The following is a 20,688-nucleotide window of genomic DNA, read 5'->3' as shown; positions in this document are numbered from 1 at the left end:
GTGACAGGTTTACCTAGCTTCCAAAAGATGACTTGTTAAAGATTTTCAGAGGGAAGCAACTCCAACACTGATAGCAGGTGTGTGCGGCCAATCTCTTCTTCTTGTAACTGTTAATCTGCCTTGCATTATGGAAATTTATGTTCTTCAGTGATCCTTATTAATAGATCTAAGCTCTGTGGAGGCATGGGTTATTCATGCCTTACACATTTTGCAGCACCTGCAGAGCCTAGCAGAAAGCAGATGCTCAGCAAAGGTCTGTCATCTTTCGATGGGGAGGCCAGTTTGGGTCTCTTTGTTTTCCTTTGAGTCATAAAGCCCAGAAATATATGTGAAACATCCAGAGACAATAATAAAATGTAAAACATTATTTTTAGGAAGAAACAATTGGGCAGTGATTTGCTGTACAAATGACAGATGTTCATACTCCTTCATGGTGAAAAACAGTTGAAAGTACTGCTAGCCTGGCCTCTGAGTTGGTATCCAACCAGGTCTCATAAGTTTAAATAAAGTCATTTACTTTCCCCTCTCCCGACAGGTTTAAACTACATCCTAGGGGTGATTAATGAACACTTGAGTACCTTAACATATTATTGACCAGAGATGTATTAATGCCACGGGCATGAGTTTCGACAAAAATGCCCCTGTCAATAAAATGTTAATCATTCTCAGACACTGGGAATGCTTAGCTGGCATCAAGAACCCACAATCCAGCAGCACTGACATCTGCACTGATCTTAATAAAAGAGATCGACCACTAGGAATATTAAGTTAAACCAATTCCTATGGCACAATAATTACCAAACAACTAAAAGAACTAACTCTGCTTTCAGGTTTCCCATGTTTGGATGATAAAGTACTCTGGAGTTGTGACTCTTCCTTACAAATACAAAAGAAATTTCCTCTGTTGGTGCCTATTTTCAATAGGAATTATATATATATTTTTGAACTCAGGGTTGTATCTGTCAGCATTCCCTAGTGATCAGGAATGATCACTGATTAAGCAACTCTAAATTATTTATCCTTTTGGAAGAAACCAAATTTGATATGCTTTGAAATAAACCTTATAAACAAGGCCTGGCTAGCATTCACACTGTGTGAACTTCAACAGAAATCTTCCAAGTAACATGGGAAAATACTTCATTAATATTTCAGACAACAATAATACATAGGATGTATATGTACATCAAGTTTTATAATGGGAGAAAAACATTCCTGCTAAAAATTGCCAAAGAAGTTTAGGATTCCACATCACTCCTATTTCAACTTTTAAAAAAATGAAAACCAATCTTTCTGATTGAGACAAAGGCAGCAAAGGTGCAGACCTTATGTGAAAGATCAATCCCTTACAAAGATTCTATTTAAATACTGTTAACATTATTTGAAAATGAAAACAGAAAAAAAAAACCTACCATATGCACCATCTTACATATGAAATCCATAGTATAAAATAATTCTCTATATAGTTTTCAGAGTTCATACATTCACTATTAGTCTAACTTTTGATTGTTAACTTAGAAATTATATCATATTACAAAAATTCAGTTTTATTGTAAATTCACTTCTAATTTATTTGCAATTAAACTGAATATCTTTGCATTCCTAACTACTGCCAGTAAGCATATTAGAGAAGAAAATAGTAAGAAAGATGACCTACAGATCTCCAAGGATTCACTAGGAGAATACACAGTACTCAGCATACAGTTCATATAGCTATGATTTATTGCAGTGAAAGGATATAAAGCAAAATCAGAAAAGCGAAAAGGTACACAAGGCAAAGCCTGGAAGAAACCAAGGGCAAGCTTCCAAGAGTCCTCCTTGGCAGAAATACACAGGATGCACTTACCTACCCCAGAGTGAGTTGTGGCAATGTATGTGAAATATTTACCAGAGAAGCTCATTAGAGACTCAGCACCCAGGATTTTTCACTGCTGCTGCTAAGTCGCTTCAGTCGTGTCCAACTCTGTGTGACCCCAGAGATGGCAGCCTACCAGGCTCCGCCATCCCTGGGATTCTCCACGCAAGAACATTGGAGTGGGTTGCCATTTCCTTCTCCAATGCATGAAAGTGAAAGTGAAGTCGCTCAGTCATGTCCGACTCTAGCGACCCCATGGACTGCAGCCTACCAGGCTCCTCCATCCACGGGATTCTCCAGGCAAGAGTATTGGAGTGGGGTGCCATTGCCTTCTCCGGATTTTTCACTGGGGGGCTGTTTTTACAAAGGTACCTGCTCCTGAGCAGGTGCCAAAATTATAGCTCTCAGAAAGTAAGTAGTTGTCCAATATAAACCATACTGCCTGCAGAAATGGTTTAGGCACAGGGAGTCATTCTTGCCAGAAAATGCTGGAGATTGGCCCCAAGTGCAAGTCCCGGATGCCAGTCAAGAGTCAAGCTTGAAGTAGGGTTTTCTAAGGATAGATGTCTCATCTGGCTTGCCATGTTAATCGGTTTTCAGTATCAGTGTTATATTTATATTCTTTTGTGTTCCTTCTAGTTTACTCTTTATTCCTAAATTGATCTTTTCTGGACATATAGTTCATTCTTAAGTCTTATCATCTCATTTCAAAGTCTTCCTATTTCTCATCTATTCTCCTTTGTTCTTTCACATTTAGCATCATTTCCTTAATGTCGTTTAGCTCATTTTGAAGTAGTAGGTTATAGTTTTTATTTCATCTGTGAGCATGTCTTTCTGGTGTGCGTTTATTTTATATAAGGATATTATCCTGTTCCCCATTCTTTTCTATTATAATTTTATATGGGATTTTCAATTTGGTTCTTTTCCCACTGCTAATTTTTAAGTGAAAATTTGTTTTCCATAAGTTTCAAGACAAAGACACTGTTTAGGAAAGCTGCTGTTACTTTATACATCTCCCTCTTCTGTTGCTTTTGTGTGGTATTTAATCATGGAACCTCACCTGCTTTCATTCATAAAAAGATGAAATGCATGAACATTGCTCTTTAGCCACAATTAGAAAACTGGACATACTGTATTACATATGCGCGCACACACACATATATACACATACACATATGTATATAATTGTGTGTTTGTGTGTGTATTTTAAATTGTTTTTCAGGCAGTTGAACATCAGGCAGCATAGAACTGTGGTGCCTGAGAGAAGAACAAAAAGAGATAAACACTAGGACTAACGTCTTGGAGAGACCAAGGAAAGTTGAAACTGTGAGACCGAATGCCAGAGATGACAGAGACACACACAGAGAGATGCAGAAGGGTGCGCTCAAGTCTTTGGCCAAGCCCTGATCCTTAAATTGTGGAGGACGTCACATGAGATCATAAGAAACAGCAGGATGAACAAGGACCAGGGTTCACACATGGCTTAGTATAGTTTGTTCTCTAATGAGAATGGCTGCTGCTGCTGCTAAGTCGCTTCAGTTGTGTCCGACTCTGTGCGACCCCACGGACGCAGCCCACCAGGCTCCGCCGTCCCTAGGATTCTCCAGGCAAGAACACTGGAGTGGGTTGCCATTTCCTTCTCCAATGCAGGAAAGTGAAAGTGAAGTCACTCAGCCATGTCCTACTCTTCGTGACCCCATGGACTGCAGCCTACCCCAGGCTCCTCCGTCCATGGGATTCTCCAGGCAAGAGTACTGGAGTAGGGTGCCCTTGCCTTCTCCAAATGAAAATAGAAATACCTCAAAATACTTGGGACACTGGGTAGAAGTCTCAGAAGTGCATTGGGTGGGGTTAAAATAGACAAAGACAAGGACTTCCCAATATTGGTACCAAATGATATTTTACTGAGACAGCTCCTATCTGTCCACTCCATCTCTGCAGAAGAGGAAGCAGCTTACTTACAGGATCAATATGATACAGGATAATTCTTCACAGAGCCAAAGGTAAGAGGCCAGTAAAGGTAGAATATGGAAAGGCAAGAAAATTATTCTGTTACCCTTTTTTTCCCACTAGCTTTTAAGCTAGCACTTTCTTCGAAGGTCAATTGCCAGCTTTTAAATCTCTCAACTCTACAAAGTTAATCACTCTTTTAAAAAGCTGTCTATGTTAGTGGCTGTCCTCTTTATCTTCATCTTTATGGTCTGTGAAATAATGACTGAAATCAAGAATAAGAAAGGTGATGAAGTTTTATGAACGCTTTTAAATACCCCTTCTTAATACTACTTGTCAATTAACTGTGCTTTAATATAAAGCACAGTTCTTTACTCAACACTAAAATACATTCAATAGCAATCATGAATACAAACTGACCCAATTCTTAAGCCTTCTATTAATTTTTTATGTTAACTAACATTTTTAACACTCCTCAGTAACAATACCACACAGGTCACTCTTGCCCCAGAATACAGTATTCCATCAACAGCAGGTAACTGAGTACAGTACTTACTAAATTCAATTTAAGAAATGCTTTTTAATATAACCCCACCCTTCTAAAAATTTTTCAGAAACCACTTACTTGGGTTTGGAAAGCACCTTTTCCAAGTTAAACTCTTTGAGGTATCTTATTATGGCAGCCAAAGAACAAATCACAGGCTTCTCCAAGTTAATGATGTCGGAAAAACTTTGAGAATCTAAAAAACAGAATATATACCTTCATTAAAATTATTATTCATCATATTTAAAAACAAACATTAAGTGAAATAAAATTTTGTTTATAATTATTGAAATAATCATTTAGACACTTAACTCCTAAAATTACCCTTTGGAAAAATACAGATTATAAATACCTAGAGTATGAAAAACGGCAATTTTCTGAATTGAACCTTCTTTCAAAAGCAAGGGATCAAGTATTTTCAAAGTGTAAAATGCTCATCTGCTTTGACCCAGAAGTACTCCAAAATGCTTGTTAAAGATGTGTATACAAGGAAATGAGTTGAAAAATCTTTCATAGTAGTAAAAAATTACAGAAAACCTAATTGAATATCAATTAATAGATAAACAAATTCCAGTACCTCTAGATTGGTATGCACCTATTACTGGGAAGGACTTTCCCATTAGCTTTCCATCTGGTCTCCCACCTTTATCCCTGTGCCCTATCAGTTCAGTTTACTTCAGTCGCTCAGTCGTGTCCGACTCTTTGCGACCCAATGAATCGCAGCACGCCAGGCCTCCCTGTCCATCACCAATTCCCAGAGTTCACTCAGACTCACGTCCATCAAGTCAGTGATTCCATCCAGGCATCTCATCCTTTGTCGTCCCCTTCTCCTCCTGCCCCTTATCCCTCCCATCATCAGAGTCTTTTCCAATGAGTCAACTCTTCGCATGAGGTGGCCAAAGTACTGGAGTTTCAGCTTTAGCATCATTCCTTCCAAAGAACACCCAGGGCTGATCTCCTTCAGAATGGACTGGTTGGATCTCCTTGCAGTCCAAGGGACTCTCAAGAGTCTTCTCCAACACCACAGTTCAAAAGCATCAATTCTTCGGCGCTCAGCCTTCTTCACAGTCCAACTCTCACATCCATACATGACCACAGGAAAAACCATAGCCTTGACCAGATGGACCTTTGTTGGCAAAGTAATGTCTCTGCTTTTGAATATGATGTCTAGGTTGGACATAACTTTCCTTCCAAGGAGTAAGCGTCTTTTAATTTCATGGTTGCAGTCACCATCTGCAGTGACTTTGGAGCCCAAAAAAATAAAGTGTGACACTGTTTCCACTGTTTGATGGGACCGGATGCCATGATCTTCACTTTCTGAATGTTGAGTTTTAAGCCAACTTTTTCACTCTCCACTTTCACTTTCATCAAGAGGCTTTTTAGTTCCTCTTCACTTTCTGCCATAAGGGTGGTGTCATCTGCATATCTGAGGTTATTGATATTTTTCCCGGCAATCTTTATTCCAGCTTGTGTTTCTGCCAGCCCCGCGTTTCTCATGATGTACTCTGCATAGAAGTTAAATAAGCAGGGTGACAATATACAGCCTTGACGTACTCCTTTCCTGATTTGAAACCAGTCTGTTGTTCCATGTTCAGTTCTAACTGTTGCTTCCTGACCTGCATACAGACTTCTCAGGAGGCAGGTCAGGTGGTCTGGTATTCCCATCTCTTTCAGAATTTCCCACAGTTTATTGTGATCCACACAGTCAAAGGCTTTGGCATAGTCAATAAAGCAGAAATAGGGTATTCTTAACAGAAGAGGCAGAGGAATCCTTTTGAAAACGTACATCATATCATTAGATTACTTTGCTTTCAAATCCTGCAACATCTCTCAACTCACTGAGAGATGTGGCTCAAGTTCATAAGGATCTAAAAGTCCCTAAAAAACCTGCTCTCCATCTCCTTTTATCTCTGAGCTTACCTCCTAATAGTCTCTTCCTTAGTTACTCTGTACCAGCACCCAGGCTCCCTGACATTCTTTAAACACACCAGGCACTTAAATACGCTATACTTAGTGTTGTTTCTGCCTGAGAAACTGTTTCTTCCCTCATCCATGTGGTTTTCCCCCTTAACCCCTCTAATCTTTGTTCCATCTTCGTTCAATTGCCATTTTCTCAGTGCGGTCTTCCTTCACCACTGCATTTAAAAATTCACCTCTTCCCTGTCTGTCTTCTTTTTAAACTCTGTGCATTTATTTATTTTTGGCTGTGCAGGGTCTTCGCCGCTGCGCGGGCTTTTTCTCTAGTTGCTGCAAGCAGGGGCTACTCTCCAGTTGTGACGCACAGGCTTCTCAACCACGATGGCTTCTCTTGTTGCTGAGTACGAGCCCAGGGTGCGTAGGCTGCAGTAGCTGAGGCACGTGGGCTGAGTAGTTGCGGCTCCCAGAGTCTAGAGCACAGGCTCAGTGGTTGTGGTGCAGGGGCTTAGGTGCTCTGCGGCATGTGGGATCTTCCCAGACTAGGGATCAAACCCGTAGGACCTGCACTGGCAGCTGGGTTCTTTACCACTGAGCTACCAGGGAAGACCTTCCCTGCCTTTCTCTAAAGAACTCATCACCTTCAAACACTATTTTATTGTACACCTCCTCCCGCTAGACTAAAAAACTCCAGAAGGGCAGGAATTTTTGTCTAATTTCTTAAAGTATAAACAATACTTTTAATAGGCATTCAATAAAAATTAGTTGAAATAATAAATCCAGGTCATATTTAATAAAAATAAAGAATTATGCATGTTCATGTGTAGACCTGTACATGAAAAAATTCTTAAGAATTTGACAGGAGGGACTTTTACCTTTTTCCTTATACACAACTATGTTTTGATTTTTTTTTTTTTGCAGTAGGTATTTACTACCTTTAGAAAAAATTATAAGACACTGTCTATAAATCTGTAATATAAAGTATATTACTTTCAACATAACTTTTTGTAAAAACAAGGTATAAATGAAGAATTAACTCTTTTCTCTTCTACTGAGAGTTTCATCTTTTGACTGCCCAGCTCTGTTCCCCAGGAAACCTGATAAAGATGGAATGCCAATGTGTTATGAGACAGCACTGCATATGGAGGAAATGGCCTGAAATCAGGAAATTGCATCCAGACTAGGAGAGGAATTACCTGATTCTAGAATTTTGGCCTTCCTTCAGTACACTGACTCTTTGAACTTGGTATGTCCTTTGCAGAAATTCCAGCAAGAGCTAAGGTTTCCTGTAGGGCAGACCCTGCATCCACCTGCTTTCTTTGCAGCTGAGTTGTCACTAGAGGATGCCGGGAAGTTCAGCGCCCAGTGGCTCTATGGACTGCTGCAAAGATGGAGAGGACTCCTCCCGCTAAAGAAATGGTGCTGCGCCAGCAAACTGGATTTTCTGTCCTATGTGATTCTAGGTGAACTGGATGCCAAGAGTGGCTTATGTATTTTCATGACTTAGTCCTGTCTTTAGCTGAGCATAATTTGATGATTCCTTGGCATTGGCCAAGACACCATGAGATTAAAAAGAATGGGGGGAAAATGCCATAAGACACTGATGCCTAAGAGGGAGCTGGGGGAGGTTGGTCCAAGGGTGAAAGCTTTGCAACAGGATAAAAACGGATCTTAACATAAGCTGGACTGGCAAGAATGAGGGGTGCAGGCCAGATCAAACAGACACTCAGCTGAGAAAACGTGAATCAGACAAATAATGGATTCAACCTATTAAGACCCTGTCAACAATGTTCTGGTATTTTAATTCTGGGCATTAATTTTTAGAAGTGCTAGCCTTCCTTAGGACATTTCTCCACACATTTTATAAAACTGCAAGGAAAATCATGGCCACCTTTTGAGGGAAGAAAGAAGGAAGATGACTCAGTAATTAACTTGTCACGCTCCATGAATATGTCAAAAACACCACATTACTAAAATGGTCACAACTACAAAAAGCAACTGCAGTAATCCATCTGATAAGTGTAAGAACAGTGAATGCTTTCCTCTGCTTCTTCCAGTTGTTTATCAATAACTACCTAGCTTTCACTAGCCTTTAAGTCAAATTTGTACTTTTATCCAGATCTCAACTCAGTTACATTTGCAGACATATGGCTAACACGTATAAAATATTTACCTTTAATGTCGACTACATCTTTTGCATAAAATTCTGTAACCTCTTGGAAAGCATGGCTATATTCAAAACACACATTCTTCATCCTTTCTACTCGAATTCTATCATCCCGCACACTGAAAGAAAAAAAACGAAAATTTAAAAAATAATTATACATAATCTTGAAAGATCTGTATTCAGGCCCTGACCTGACCAAAATAAATATTCATTATTTTTTCCCAAGATGAAAAAAAAAAAAAAAAGATCTAAGGTTTCCCTGTCAAAAGTCTATATTTAATAAAACACTATTACTTTAACTACTGGTATTTTATATCACCTCCACATAGTGAGCACTCTAAACATACTATTATCAAGAACTTATTAAAATTACAGTTACTTTAATAAACACCAAAGAGAGAAAAACGGAAAAGCAATCAATTTAACTGCATCATTTGTGTAAACCCACTAACAAGAGAACACATCACTGAGTATTTCTTTCCTCGAAAAGGCATCTTTGTCTGGTTGGCTCTGTGCTAAGTCCATTTCTTCTACCAGAGCCTCCCTAGTCAAATATAGTAAATTCCTCTTAGGTCCACTCCCACTCTTTACTTAAAAGAGGAACTAAAAAGCCTCTTGATGAAAGTGAAAGTGGAGAGTGAAAAAGTTGGCTTAAAGCTCAACATCAGAAAACTAAGATCATGGCATCTGGTCCCATCACTTCATGGGAAATAGACGAGGAAACAGTGGAAACAGTGTCAGACTTTATTTTTGGGGGCTCCAAAATCACTGCAGATGGTGACTGCAGCCATTAAATTAAAAGACGCTTACTCCTGGGAAGGAAAGTTATGACCAACCTAGACAGCATATTCAAAAGCAGAGACATTACTTTGCCAACAAAGGTCTGTCTAGTCAAGGCTATGGTTTTTCCAGTGGTCATGTATGGATGTGAGAGTTGAACTGTGAAGAAAGCTGAGCGGTGAAGAATTGATGCTTTTGAATTGTGGTGTTGGAGAAGACTCTTGAAAGTCCCTTGGACTGCAAGGAGATCCAACCAGTCCATTCTAAAGGAGATCAGCCCTGGGTGTTCTTTGGAAGGAATGATGCTAAAGCTGAAACTCCAGTACTTTGGCCACCTGATGTGAAGAGTTGACTCATCGGAAAAGACTCTGATGCTGGGAGGGACTGGGGGCAGGATGACAGAGAATGAGATGGCTGGATGGCATCACCAACTCGATGGACGTGGGTTTGGGTGAACTCCAGGAGTTGGTGATGGACAGGGAGGCCTGGCGTGCTGCAATTCATGGGGTCGCAAGGAGTCGGACACGACTGAGCGACTGAACTGAATTGAAGATTTCTTTAAAACTATGCATGTATGTGTATATGCTCATCTGAGTACATAAACAAAATCATCAAATCATCATCCATGCTGCTACTACACTCTCATCCATTTCCTATTTTGCTTTTCCCCCTTCCCCTCCCTCTTCTCCTATCCTAATCACCTCACTCCCAAGCCATGGTAACAGCCTAGGAGGAATCCTTTCTCATTTTTCTCATGTTCATATGGTCACATACATATATACTCACACATACACACATACATATACATATATACTCACACATACTCCATTTCATAAAAATGGAGCGACTTTATGCAAACTTTCCTGTATCTTGTTTTCTCTACTAAGCAATAACTCTTGGAATTGCCTCCAAATAAAGTGACCTAGATACAACTCATTCTTTCTAATGGCTAAAAAAATATCTGATAGTATGTAAAAGCCATAATTTATACAACCATTTCTTTACTATTGGACATTCACTTGATGTTAATATTTTGCCACATGTTACTTTAGAATATTTTTATCTAAAAAAGTTATAGATACAGATGTATCCAGCACACGTCCCTCTTCAGTCATATTCATCTACCATCTTTAGAAGTAAATGCTACCATCAACTTGGTGTATATCACCACCATGTATGTTTTTATATTTTACAACATATTTTATCATCTTTACACAATACATTGTATTGTTTCATGTTTTAAATCTCACATAAGCAATACTTTATTATACATACACTTCTACAACTTGCTTTTGCACTCAGTACTATATTTCCAAGATTTGTACATAAAGCTAGACATGCTTCTTCTTATATTTTCAATTATTTCTTATATTTGAGTAGACTTTTAAGATTTGTCATTCAAATTTAATTAATCCGAATTTATTTGGGGGGATGGTGTGAAGTTGAAAATACACTTTTATTTTCCATATGATTATCAATTAATGACTAAGCACCATTTATAAAACATTCCATCTTTTACTACTGATTTATGATGCTGCCCCCACATTTCTGTATATGTGTGACACTGTTTCTAGCTTCTATCCTATTCTACTATCTTTTGTCTACCTCTGTATCAGGGCCATAGTACTGTAATTTCCATGGCTTGGTATCAATATCTGTGGCAAGGCCCCCACCTTGTTTTTCAAGATTGTCTTCATTACTCCTGGGCTTCTGATTTTCTTTAAAATTTTAGGTTCATTTTGTCAAGTTTTACAAAAATCTTATTGGGCTTTTGACTGGATTGCAATGAACTAATTTAGAGAGAAATGATATCTTAACAAATTAAGAGATCCCACTGTTAAAGATGGCATAAGATCTCTACTTATTCATGTCTTTTATATTTAACAATATTGTTCCATTATTTTCTCCATATTATATGTACCTTTGGTTGCACTCACTCTTAGATTAATAATACTATGAAGGGAATCTTTTCTTCTATTATATTTATTAAAAGCTTATCATTGGTGTACATGAACCCAAATTCTTATATGTAGCAATTATACTAAACACTTTTTTCTTATATTGTCTGTGTATATATTAATATCACCCACAAGAGGAAAATTTCTATTTTTCATTTCTTTTTCCTATCTCATTACACTACAAGCTAAGACCTCCAGGGCTACGTTGAACAAAGGTAATGCCAACAGGCATCCTTAGTTTCTTACTGAAGCTAATGGGAATGCTTCCAAAGTTTCAGCTCTTAAGTATGATATTTGCTGTGGGTTTTGGAGTAAATGACTTGTTAGCCAAAGGCTTGGTAAGTTCCCCAGTTTTTGCAAAAAGAAAAAAATTAGTCATAAATGATTACTGAATCTTACCTAATATTCTTTTTACAGGTGTTAAAATGATCATATGGTTTCCTCTCACTTAACCTCATATTATTCATATTTTCTAATGCTGAATGAACCCTGCATTCCTGGAATATATTATACTTGTAATGATGCTCTGTACTGCTTAAATAAAGTTATAAACTTGATTTCTTAGTTTTTTTCCCCCAGAATGTCTGTGCCAGCATACCTAGCTCCAAAGGCTTTTTCTGTTCTACTATAAAACTAGACAGGCATCAGCTGCTTCAGAAAGAAATCTTAAAGGGAGGATTTTCCCCCATCTGTGGTGCTGAAGAGGATTTTTCCACCTTAATCCAATGCAGAGAGTATCAGATTAACTCTTGCAAATCTCTCGTCAATTTTTATCTTCCTATAGACACCCTTAATACCTGAATTTTTAGAAGCCTATTGCAAAGTTATTTAGCCACTCAAAGAGCAATGAGTGACCTTACATGAGTCCCACAATGTTTCTGTACAAGTTCCTAGAGTGAACACACGAGGCAGCTGGTAACTCAATTACTGTTCTAATTAACATTTTGTTCGAGAAGCAGATAAGAATTTAGAAACCCATTAAATCTGATAAAAAATGACTTGTCAGTTATCTTTGAGGCTTTCCATGGAAGCATTACAAGAGTGTTAAATTCAACATTTTGCAATCTGTATGTTAAATACCCTCCTACATTTTTTTTTCCCCCACAAACTGGTTGGAGTTATATGTGAAATCTCTAATCTGTGGTTTCCTAGATTTTTTTCTTTTTATGGTAAAATCAAATCACTGTATCTTCAAAACAAAAGCCTTCCTGAAACACTATATACATAAAGAGTAATATCCAGCCAGAGAATTTTGTCAAACTGGATATTAGTAAAATTTCTATGTTCAACAGAGAACTGTCAATCTTGGTTTCTTCAAACTGCAGCCTGCGGAAATACCCGGGTGGAAAACACCAGCAACAAACATTAAAAGCACAGGTGCCACACTCCAAATGTGTTCAATCTGAATTCAGATTGAATTGAATTCAATCTGAATTGAATTCAATCTGAATTCAGCAGGAAGCTGGGGGAGAGAGGGTATTTTCAGCAGCATTTTGGGGGTGATCCACAGGCAAAGTGCAAACCACAAACACTCATCTATATGAAAAATACTGGTGACCATCACAGGACTAGAGTACGAAGTGGAAATGTAAATCTCCAAAGGCAGTCCATGTTTTAGCTGCTCTATTAGAGGTGGGCAGTCAGTATCTTTGCACCAAAAAAACCAGTAAGGAAGTCAACTAAGGTCAAGTAATTGACACAGGACTTTAAAAACGATTTTAAAAAAACAGAAACAAAAAAACATCTTCCCACCCTCTTAAGAAGCTGTTTGTGACCAGGGGTTGAAGCCTTCTGAATGGAAAAGAGGCCGCAGAAGCTATGCTCCTCCAGGGACCTGGGGAGGCAACTGCCCTTCTGGGCCGGATGGGAGGACCACTGTCAACATGCGAGGAGTCTCAGTCATCACACGGGGTAGGCAAAGCTGGACTGTCTTAAGATTTCCAATTTAAAAATTCCTTTTTGTGTATTACATGCCTGCCAGTTGCCAGATATACTGTATTTGAAAAGTTAAGTAGTGATAAGACTCTCAACAAGAGCGGAGTCCATGCTAAAAAAGAGGGGGAGCTTTAGACCGAGGAACTTTTAAAGTCAACTTGGACATAAAACTGGTAATTTTCAGGTGTTGAGTAACAGACTACCTACAAAGGTTTTGATAATGTAATTGTGACCAAATGTCAGCTTACCAATTTTATGATCTATGCTGACTTTGGAAACTATCATTTTTATATATAAAAAAAAAGCCTTGTTAAAGGCTGATAATCTACTCTAGGAAAACTCAAGGCCTTTTCTGACAGTGTATTTACTGATAATAACAATACAGACTGAGTTCCAAGCTTGCTGAGTGATTAAATTCTGTCCTCTGAAAACAGAATGCAATAGAGGTTGAGATTAAATAAAACAGACCATGTAACATAGTCACGCTGTCTCCATATTAGGATGAAACTCATTAATTTTATCACTGCTCATAATAGGGAACTGCCACCACTTTCTTAAAAGACAAAGGGCATAATGTCAAATTATAAAGACAACCACTAGAACAAAAATATCAGAATAACCCCAGCAGAACAGCAAGGAAAACATACCACAGTGAAAGATTCTTTGAAAGATATTTAAAAAAGAAAATTAAATACCGGCAAGCTAATATCACATATATCTGCCATGACAACAAATGTGAGTTAAACTCACCTATTTAAAGAAAATTAACCTCAGACTGGATTACAAGATAGAAAAACTTTCTACACTACCAATAGGAACAAAATTTTAAATCATTCAGAAAGGGTAGAAATGGATAGATGGAAAAAACTGCCCAGATGGATATATTAGGCTAACACAAATTTTTTTTAAAAAGCGTGGGACAAGATTTTGCTATTAGACAAGGTAAAATTCAGGACAAAAAGCATTACAACAAGACAAAGAGAGCTACTTAAAGATAAAAAGGACAGGATAGAAGAAAAGCTTTCCATCCCATATTCTTTTAAGACTTTTAAATTTCTGATCCATTAGAATATACTACTTATTAAAAACTGCTTATTAAGAAGAGAGAAAAAAAAAAGGAAACCAGATTTACATAGGCGCTCCCGGAAGACGTCTGTCCATTTCCCCCAACTTGAACCTGAAAGGCTAGGAGATCAGGAGACGGAGTGGCTGCCGCCATCCTGCCACCTTGCGGAACACAAGCCGTCGGCCAACACCAGAGTGGGAGACAAAGGAGAAGAGCTCATAAACCCAGCCATGCCTAATTCCAGCCCACCTTCAAGCTTTTCACTGATGTGAACCAAGATGCTCATTTTCTACTTTTTAAAAATTCAGTAACAACTCAGTAGAAAGTATAGGGTTTTAGAAAAGTCAAAAAGGAGTCTTTCACTGTCCAGAGAAGGAGGCAGACACCATCTCACAGAGAGCGTCTTAAAGACGGCAACAAATGGAAGTGAGAAAAACCCAGTCTGATTTCAGCTGGTGAGGCTGCTTCAGCCCCAACCGAGAGGGAGACAGAGGATAAGTCAGAGATTCTAGAGACCACGATGACCCCCCCTTCCCCACCATGCAGAGCGAGAAGGACCCTTGCCAAGTTACTGCTGGGGGCTAGAAAGTAAAAGCAGCTTTAGGGCCAAGCCCCTGCAGGATTAGAAACAGCTGAGGTAAAGAAACACTAGGACGTGGCCCCAGAGGACAGCCCAGCTGGGGAGCGAGGGGAAGGACTGAGAATTTCCTAGCGCACTGTGTAAACCCCATGGGGCCTGAGGCAGAGAGAAGGCCTAAGGTTCAGCGAGTAACCAAGACTGGCAGCTGTGCTTGCTGTTCTAAAGACTAAGATAGGAGATCTTATCTTAAGGGAAGAAGTCTATACTAGCTAAAGTCATGTCTTTCCAAGAAATCTTCTGGTTTTTATTTTTTCTTTTACATTAGTAGTTACTTTAAGAGGGAAAAACAAAAAACAAAAAAACAGGTAACACGCCATCAAAAAATTGCTAATCTGTCTGGAAATTGCTAACCTGAAGGAAAGCACTTCTATCTGCAATAAGGTTAGGAAAATAAAGAGAATTAGAGTGCTCAAAGTTGGGGAGCCAGTGGGAAGGGGAAGATGAAGGGAGAGGAAAAGGGGGCAGAAAGTCCAGGGGCCTAGAGAAGGCGTCATTTCTGTCCACAGTCATAATCAGCTCTTCTTCCCTGACCCAAGAAATCTTTCCCAAGGATGAACTCCCATGGAACAGTATTTTAAAACCTCCATCTCTTCTTAGTCTTTCAGTCTATCCCAATCATGAATCTTTTTACCACCCATCTCCACATACCACAGCCACAGGCCTGTGCACACATTCTAACTTAACAAGCCAGCCAGGACTCACCTCCTCTAAGAAGCTTTCCCAGAAGAATAACCACAGGCCAGGATGACCTGTGTTTTCTACTGGACCCGCGGGACTGTGGTTTGTAAAGTAATACCTTCAGAAATAGTTTGTAAAGTAATACCTTCAGAAATAAAGTTACTTTGTTTGAAGCCCACATACTTTTTGTCAAGACCTTTACTGCCAGAGAGAGAAATACAAACCGTAATATGCATTACAAAGGAATGAAAGTTTCATGGAATATTAACCAAAATAATGTCAACTGTGCTATAAAACATTCAGTTCAGTTCAGTCGCTCAGTCGTGTCTGACTCTTTGCGACCCCATGAATCGCAGCACGCCAGGCCTCCCTGTCCATCACCAACTCCCAGAGTTCACTCAAACTCACGTCCATCAAGTCGGTGATGCCATCCAGCCATCTCATCCTCTGTCGTCCCCTTCTCCTCCTGCCCCCAATCCCTCCCAGCATCAGGGTCTTTTCCAATGAGTCAACTCTTTGCATGCGGTGGCCAAAGTACTGGAGTTTCAGCTTTAGCATCATTCCCTCCAAAGAAATCCCAGGGCCGATCTCCTTCAGAATGGACTGGTTGGATCTCCTTGCAGTCCAAGGGACTCTCAAGAGTCTTCTCCAACACCATAGTTCAAAAGCATCAATTCTTCGGCGCTCAGCCTTCTTCACAGTCCAACTCTCACATCCATACATGATCACAGGAAAAACCACAGCCTTGACTAGACGAACCTTTGTTGGCAAAGTAATGTCTCTGCTTTTGAATATGCTATCTAGGTTGGTCATAACTTTCCTTCCAAGGAGTAAGCGTCTTTTAATTTCATGGCTGCAGTCACCATCTGCAGTGATTTTGGAGCCCAGAAAAATAAAGTCTGACACTGTTTCCACTGTTTCCCCATCTATTTCCCATGAAGTGATGAGGCCAGATGCCATGATCTTCGTTTTCTGAATGTTGAGCTTTAAGCCAACTTTTTCACTCTCCTCTTTCACTTTCATCAAGAGGCTTTTTAGTCCCTCTTCACTTTCTGTCATAAGGGTGGTGTCATCTGCATATCTGAGGTTATTGATATTTCTCCCGGCAATCTTGATTCCAGCTTGTAACATTACTCCTTTTGAAATCCAGAAGCAGCAGAGGTGAAGGAAGGGAATGGCTGCTTCTCTGTGTTTTTCCTGAGAAGCCGTATAATAGAGTGGTTCCGAGCCTGTGCTTCAGAACCAGGAAAATCTGGGTGAAATCCCAGTTCTGCCCCTTACTGGTGGAATACCTTAGACTTAACAGCCTTAGGCCTCAGTTTCCTGGAAATCTGTATTAAAAGAACAGCTGCTCCCTCATAGGGTTTGTGACGATTAAGTCAGTCAATAAATATAAAGCCCTTAGAATAGGTATCTAATACCTACTGTTAGCTATTGCTATTATTATTAATATTCTCACTACTACTTAAGAATGAGAGATAGCAGTAGTCAGGTGCTCAAGGGCAAAAGAGAGAGCTTTAAAAACAGATGGAACTGGGCAGGACAGGCACAAAGGAAAGACCACGCCAGCAATGAGAAATATTCTCAGTAGCTCCCACGATGTGTTTCTAACAGCAGCTTTCTCACTCCAGGGATGAAGCTGAGGAAAAGCTAAAGAGGGATTGCAGAAACTACTGCCCCTCCCCAAAATAGACACAAACCGTTTTCATTAAACAGGGAGAAACAAAAGAAGTCATTCTAAGGGTCATTTAAATAGCAGTCTTCAGAGTAAAGTAAGCCAGAAAGAGAAAAATAAATATTGTATTTTAACACATATATGTGGAGGCTAGAACAATGGTACAGATGAACCTATTTGCAAGGCAGGAATAGAGATGCAGACATAGCAAACAGACACAGGACAGGCAGGGGATGGGATGAATTGGGAGACTGGGATTGACATGTACACACCACCATGTGTAAAACAGACAGCCAGTGGGAATCTGCTGTGCAGCACAGGGAGCTTAGCTGGGTGCTCTATGGTGACCTAGATGGGTGGGATGAGAAGTGGGAGTGGCAAGGAGAACCAAGGAGGAGGATATATGGATATATGGATATACATGTAGCTGACTCACTTTGCCGTACAGCAGAAACGAACAACACTGTAAAGCAACTGAATTCCAATAAATCAAAGTTTTTTTAATTTTTAAAAATGAGAAAACAAAAGATATGGATTAATTTTCAAGTTAAGCGTTAGAAAAATTAACAAAAGCTGCTAAACTCTAAAACTGATAACCTCGATATATACACACTACTACATATAAAATAGATAACTAATAAGGACCTACTGTACAGCACAGAGAACTCTACTCAACACTCTGGAATGACCTATATGGAAAAAGAATCTGAAAAAGAGTGGAATGTATGTGTATGTTTAAATGATTTCAGGCTTCCCAGTGGCACAGTGGTAAGGCAACCACCTGCCAATGTAGGAGACACAAGGGACATGGGTCCAAGCTGGGTGGGGAAGATCCCCTAGAGTCAGAAATGGCAACCTACTCCAGAATTCTTGCCTGGGAAATCTCATGGACAGAGGAGCCTGGCAGGCTGCAGTCCATGGGGCTGCAGAGTCAGACACGACTGAGCACCCAAATCCACACACATATGCGCATATCTTTTCCCATACTCTTCTCCATCACGGTGTATTACAGGATACTGAATGTAGTTCCCTGTGCTATACAGTAGGATCTTGTTTATCTATTTTGTATATAGCAGTTTGCATCCATTAATCCCGAACTTCTAATTTATCCCTCTTCCACTCCCACCTTTGGTAAACACAAATTTGTTTTCTGCGTCTGTGAGTCTTTCTCTGTTTTGTTAATAAGTTTATTTGTACGACATTTTAGATTCTGCATATAATGAGCAGAGGATAAGATAGTTAAGACAGCATCAACAACTCAATGGACATGAATTTGAGCAGACTCCAGGAGATAGTAAGGGCTTCCCAGGTGGCACTCGTGGTAAAGAATCCACCTGCCAATGCAGGAGATACAAGAGATGTGGGTTCGATCCCTTAATCAAGAAGATCCCTTGGAGAAGAAAATGTCAACACACTCCAGTATTCTTACCTTGGAAATCCCATGGACCTAGGAGCCTGGCGGGCTACAGTCCATGGGGGTCACTTGAGTCAAGACATGACTGAGTGATCGAGCACACACACACCAGAAGACAGTGAAGGACAAGGGAGGCTGGCATGCTGCAGTCCATGGAGCTGCAGAACTGGACACAACTTAGCAACTGAACTACAAGACAAGTGGTATCGTGTGGTATCTGTCGTCCTCTGTCTGACTGACTTTACGTAGTGTGATAATCTCTGATAATCTAGGTCCATCCATGTTGCTATAAATAACGTCATTTCATTCTTTTTTATGGCTGAGTAATATTCTATATATGTACCAAATCTTCTTTATTCATTCATCTGTTGATAGACATTTAGGGTTGTTTCCATGTCTTGGATACTGTAAATAGTGATGCTAAACACAAAAGCATGTATCTTTTCAAATTAGAGTTTTCTCTAGATATATACCCAGGAATGGGACTGCTAGATCTTATGGCAATTCTATTCCTAGCTTTTTAAGGAACCTCCATACTGTTTTCCATAGTAGCTGCACCAATTTACATTCCCACCAATACTGTAGGAGGACAACCCATTTTTTTCTTTAACAAGCAAAAGAAGCATATGAAAACATCATTGGTGATCAAAAAAGAAAAAGTAAGTTAAAACCAAAAATGAGACACGACTTCACACTCACTATAATGGCTAAAATTAAAAACAATGTTAACACCAAGGACTGGCAAAGATATAGGACAACTATAATCCTCATATCCTGCTGACGACAGCACATAATTGGGTAACTAAGAGTTTGGTTGGGCTTCCCTAGTGGTCCGGTGGTTAGGAATCCACCTGCCAACACAGGGGACACAGATTTGATCCCTGGTCCAGGAAGATTCCACATGATGCAAGGCTACTAAGCCCAGGCTCCAGAGCCTACACTCTGGAGAAGCCATGGCAACGAGAAGCCTGTGTGCCATAACTAGCGAGTAGCCCTTGCTCTCGGCAGCTGGAGAAAACTCATGCACACCAACAAAGACCCAGTGCAGACAAAAATAAATAAAATTAAAAGTTTGGCTGTTTCTTATACAGGTAAATATATACTTACCAACACAGCCCAGCGATTCCACTCCTAGGTATTTGCCCAAAATAGAAATACATGTCCACAAGAAGACTAGAACACCAACACGCTCAGCAGCTTTACTGCAAATGGGCAAACACTCAAACGTTCAGCAAGTGAATGGATAAACAAATTCTGTGGAAATACTACAAACAATAAAAAGGAACAAACTACTCACACACTCATAGGTTTTATGCTGTAAGGGGCTGTACACAAACAACGCATACTGTAATGAGCCCACCTATGTGAAACTCTGTAACAGTCTAACCAGATCAGTATTCGTTTGGAGTAGGAGGTGGCGGTAGGGAGAAGAATCCAAAGAGGCACAGGGAAATTTCTGAAAAGAGGGAAATGTTCTATATCTTAATTGGGGTGGTGGTTACATTGATGTATATATTTTTTCAAAACTGATTTGACTTATACACTTAAATTGTGTAAATTGTATTGCATGTAAATTATACTCAATTAAAGCTGATTAAAAATTAAAGCTTTTGATATTTGCCATTATAATTTATAGCTGAAAATATTCTATTAAGAAATCTGAACATTGGCCTTAGGAAGCATCACTATGAACAAAGCTAGAAGAGGTGATGGAATTCCAGTTGAACTATTTCAAATCCTAAAAGATGATGCTGTGAAAGAGCTGCACTCAATATGCCAGCAAATTTGGAAAACTCAGCAGTGGCCACAGGACTGGAAAAGGTCAGTTTTCATTCCAGTCCCAAAGAAAGGCAATGCCAAAGAATGTTCAAACTATCGCACAATTGCACTCATCTCACACGCTAGCAAAGTAATGCTCAAAATTCCCCAAGCCAGGCTTCAACAGTACGTGAACTGTGAACTTCCAGATGTTCAGGCTGGATCTAGAAAAGGCAGAGGAACCAGAGATCAAATTGCCAAAATCCACTGGATCATGGAAAAAGCAAGAGAGTTCCAAAAAAAATCTACTTTATTGATTACACCAAAGCCTTTGTGTGGATCTCAATAAACTGTGGA

The 20,688-nt window shown here is 39.5% G+C and overlaps 1 protein-coding gene across 3 annotated transcripts in view; it reads right to left on the bottom strand.

Annotated features, from left to right (window-relative positions):
* MSH3 (mutS homolog 3) overlaps positions 1–20,688 on the bottom strand; it is a 185,987-nt gene that overhangs the window by 130,887 nt on the left and 34,412 nt on the right. For all 3 annotated transcript variants that reach the window (XM_010863368.1, XM_010863367.1, XM_010863366.1), the window contains exons 9-10: positions 8,434–8,546; positions 4,428–4,542 (exon numbers count right to left, since the gene is read on the bottom strand). In XM_010863368.1, coding sequence (XP_010861670.1) covers positions 4,428–4,542; positions 8,434–8,546 — 228 coding nt within the window. The remainder of the gene's footprint in view (positions 1–4,427; positions 4,543–8,433; positions 8,547–20,688) is intronic.

This window comes from Bison bison, unplaced genomic scaffold (genome assembly GCF_000754665.1).
Source record: "Bison bison bison isolate TAMUID 2011002044 unplaced genomic scaffold, Bison_UMD1.0 scf7180017864490, whole genome shotgun sequence".
Lineage (NCBI taxonomy): Eukaryota > Metazoa > Chordata > Mammalia > Artiodactyla > Bovidae > Bison > Bison bison.
Note: the sequence above shows the minus strand (reverse complement) of the source record. Positions and strands in the feature narration are given on the sequence as shown.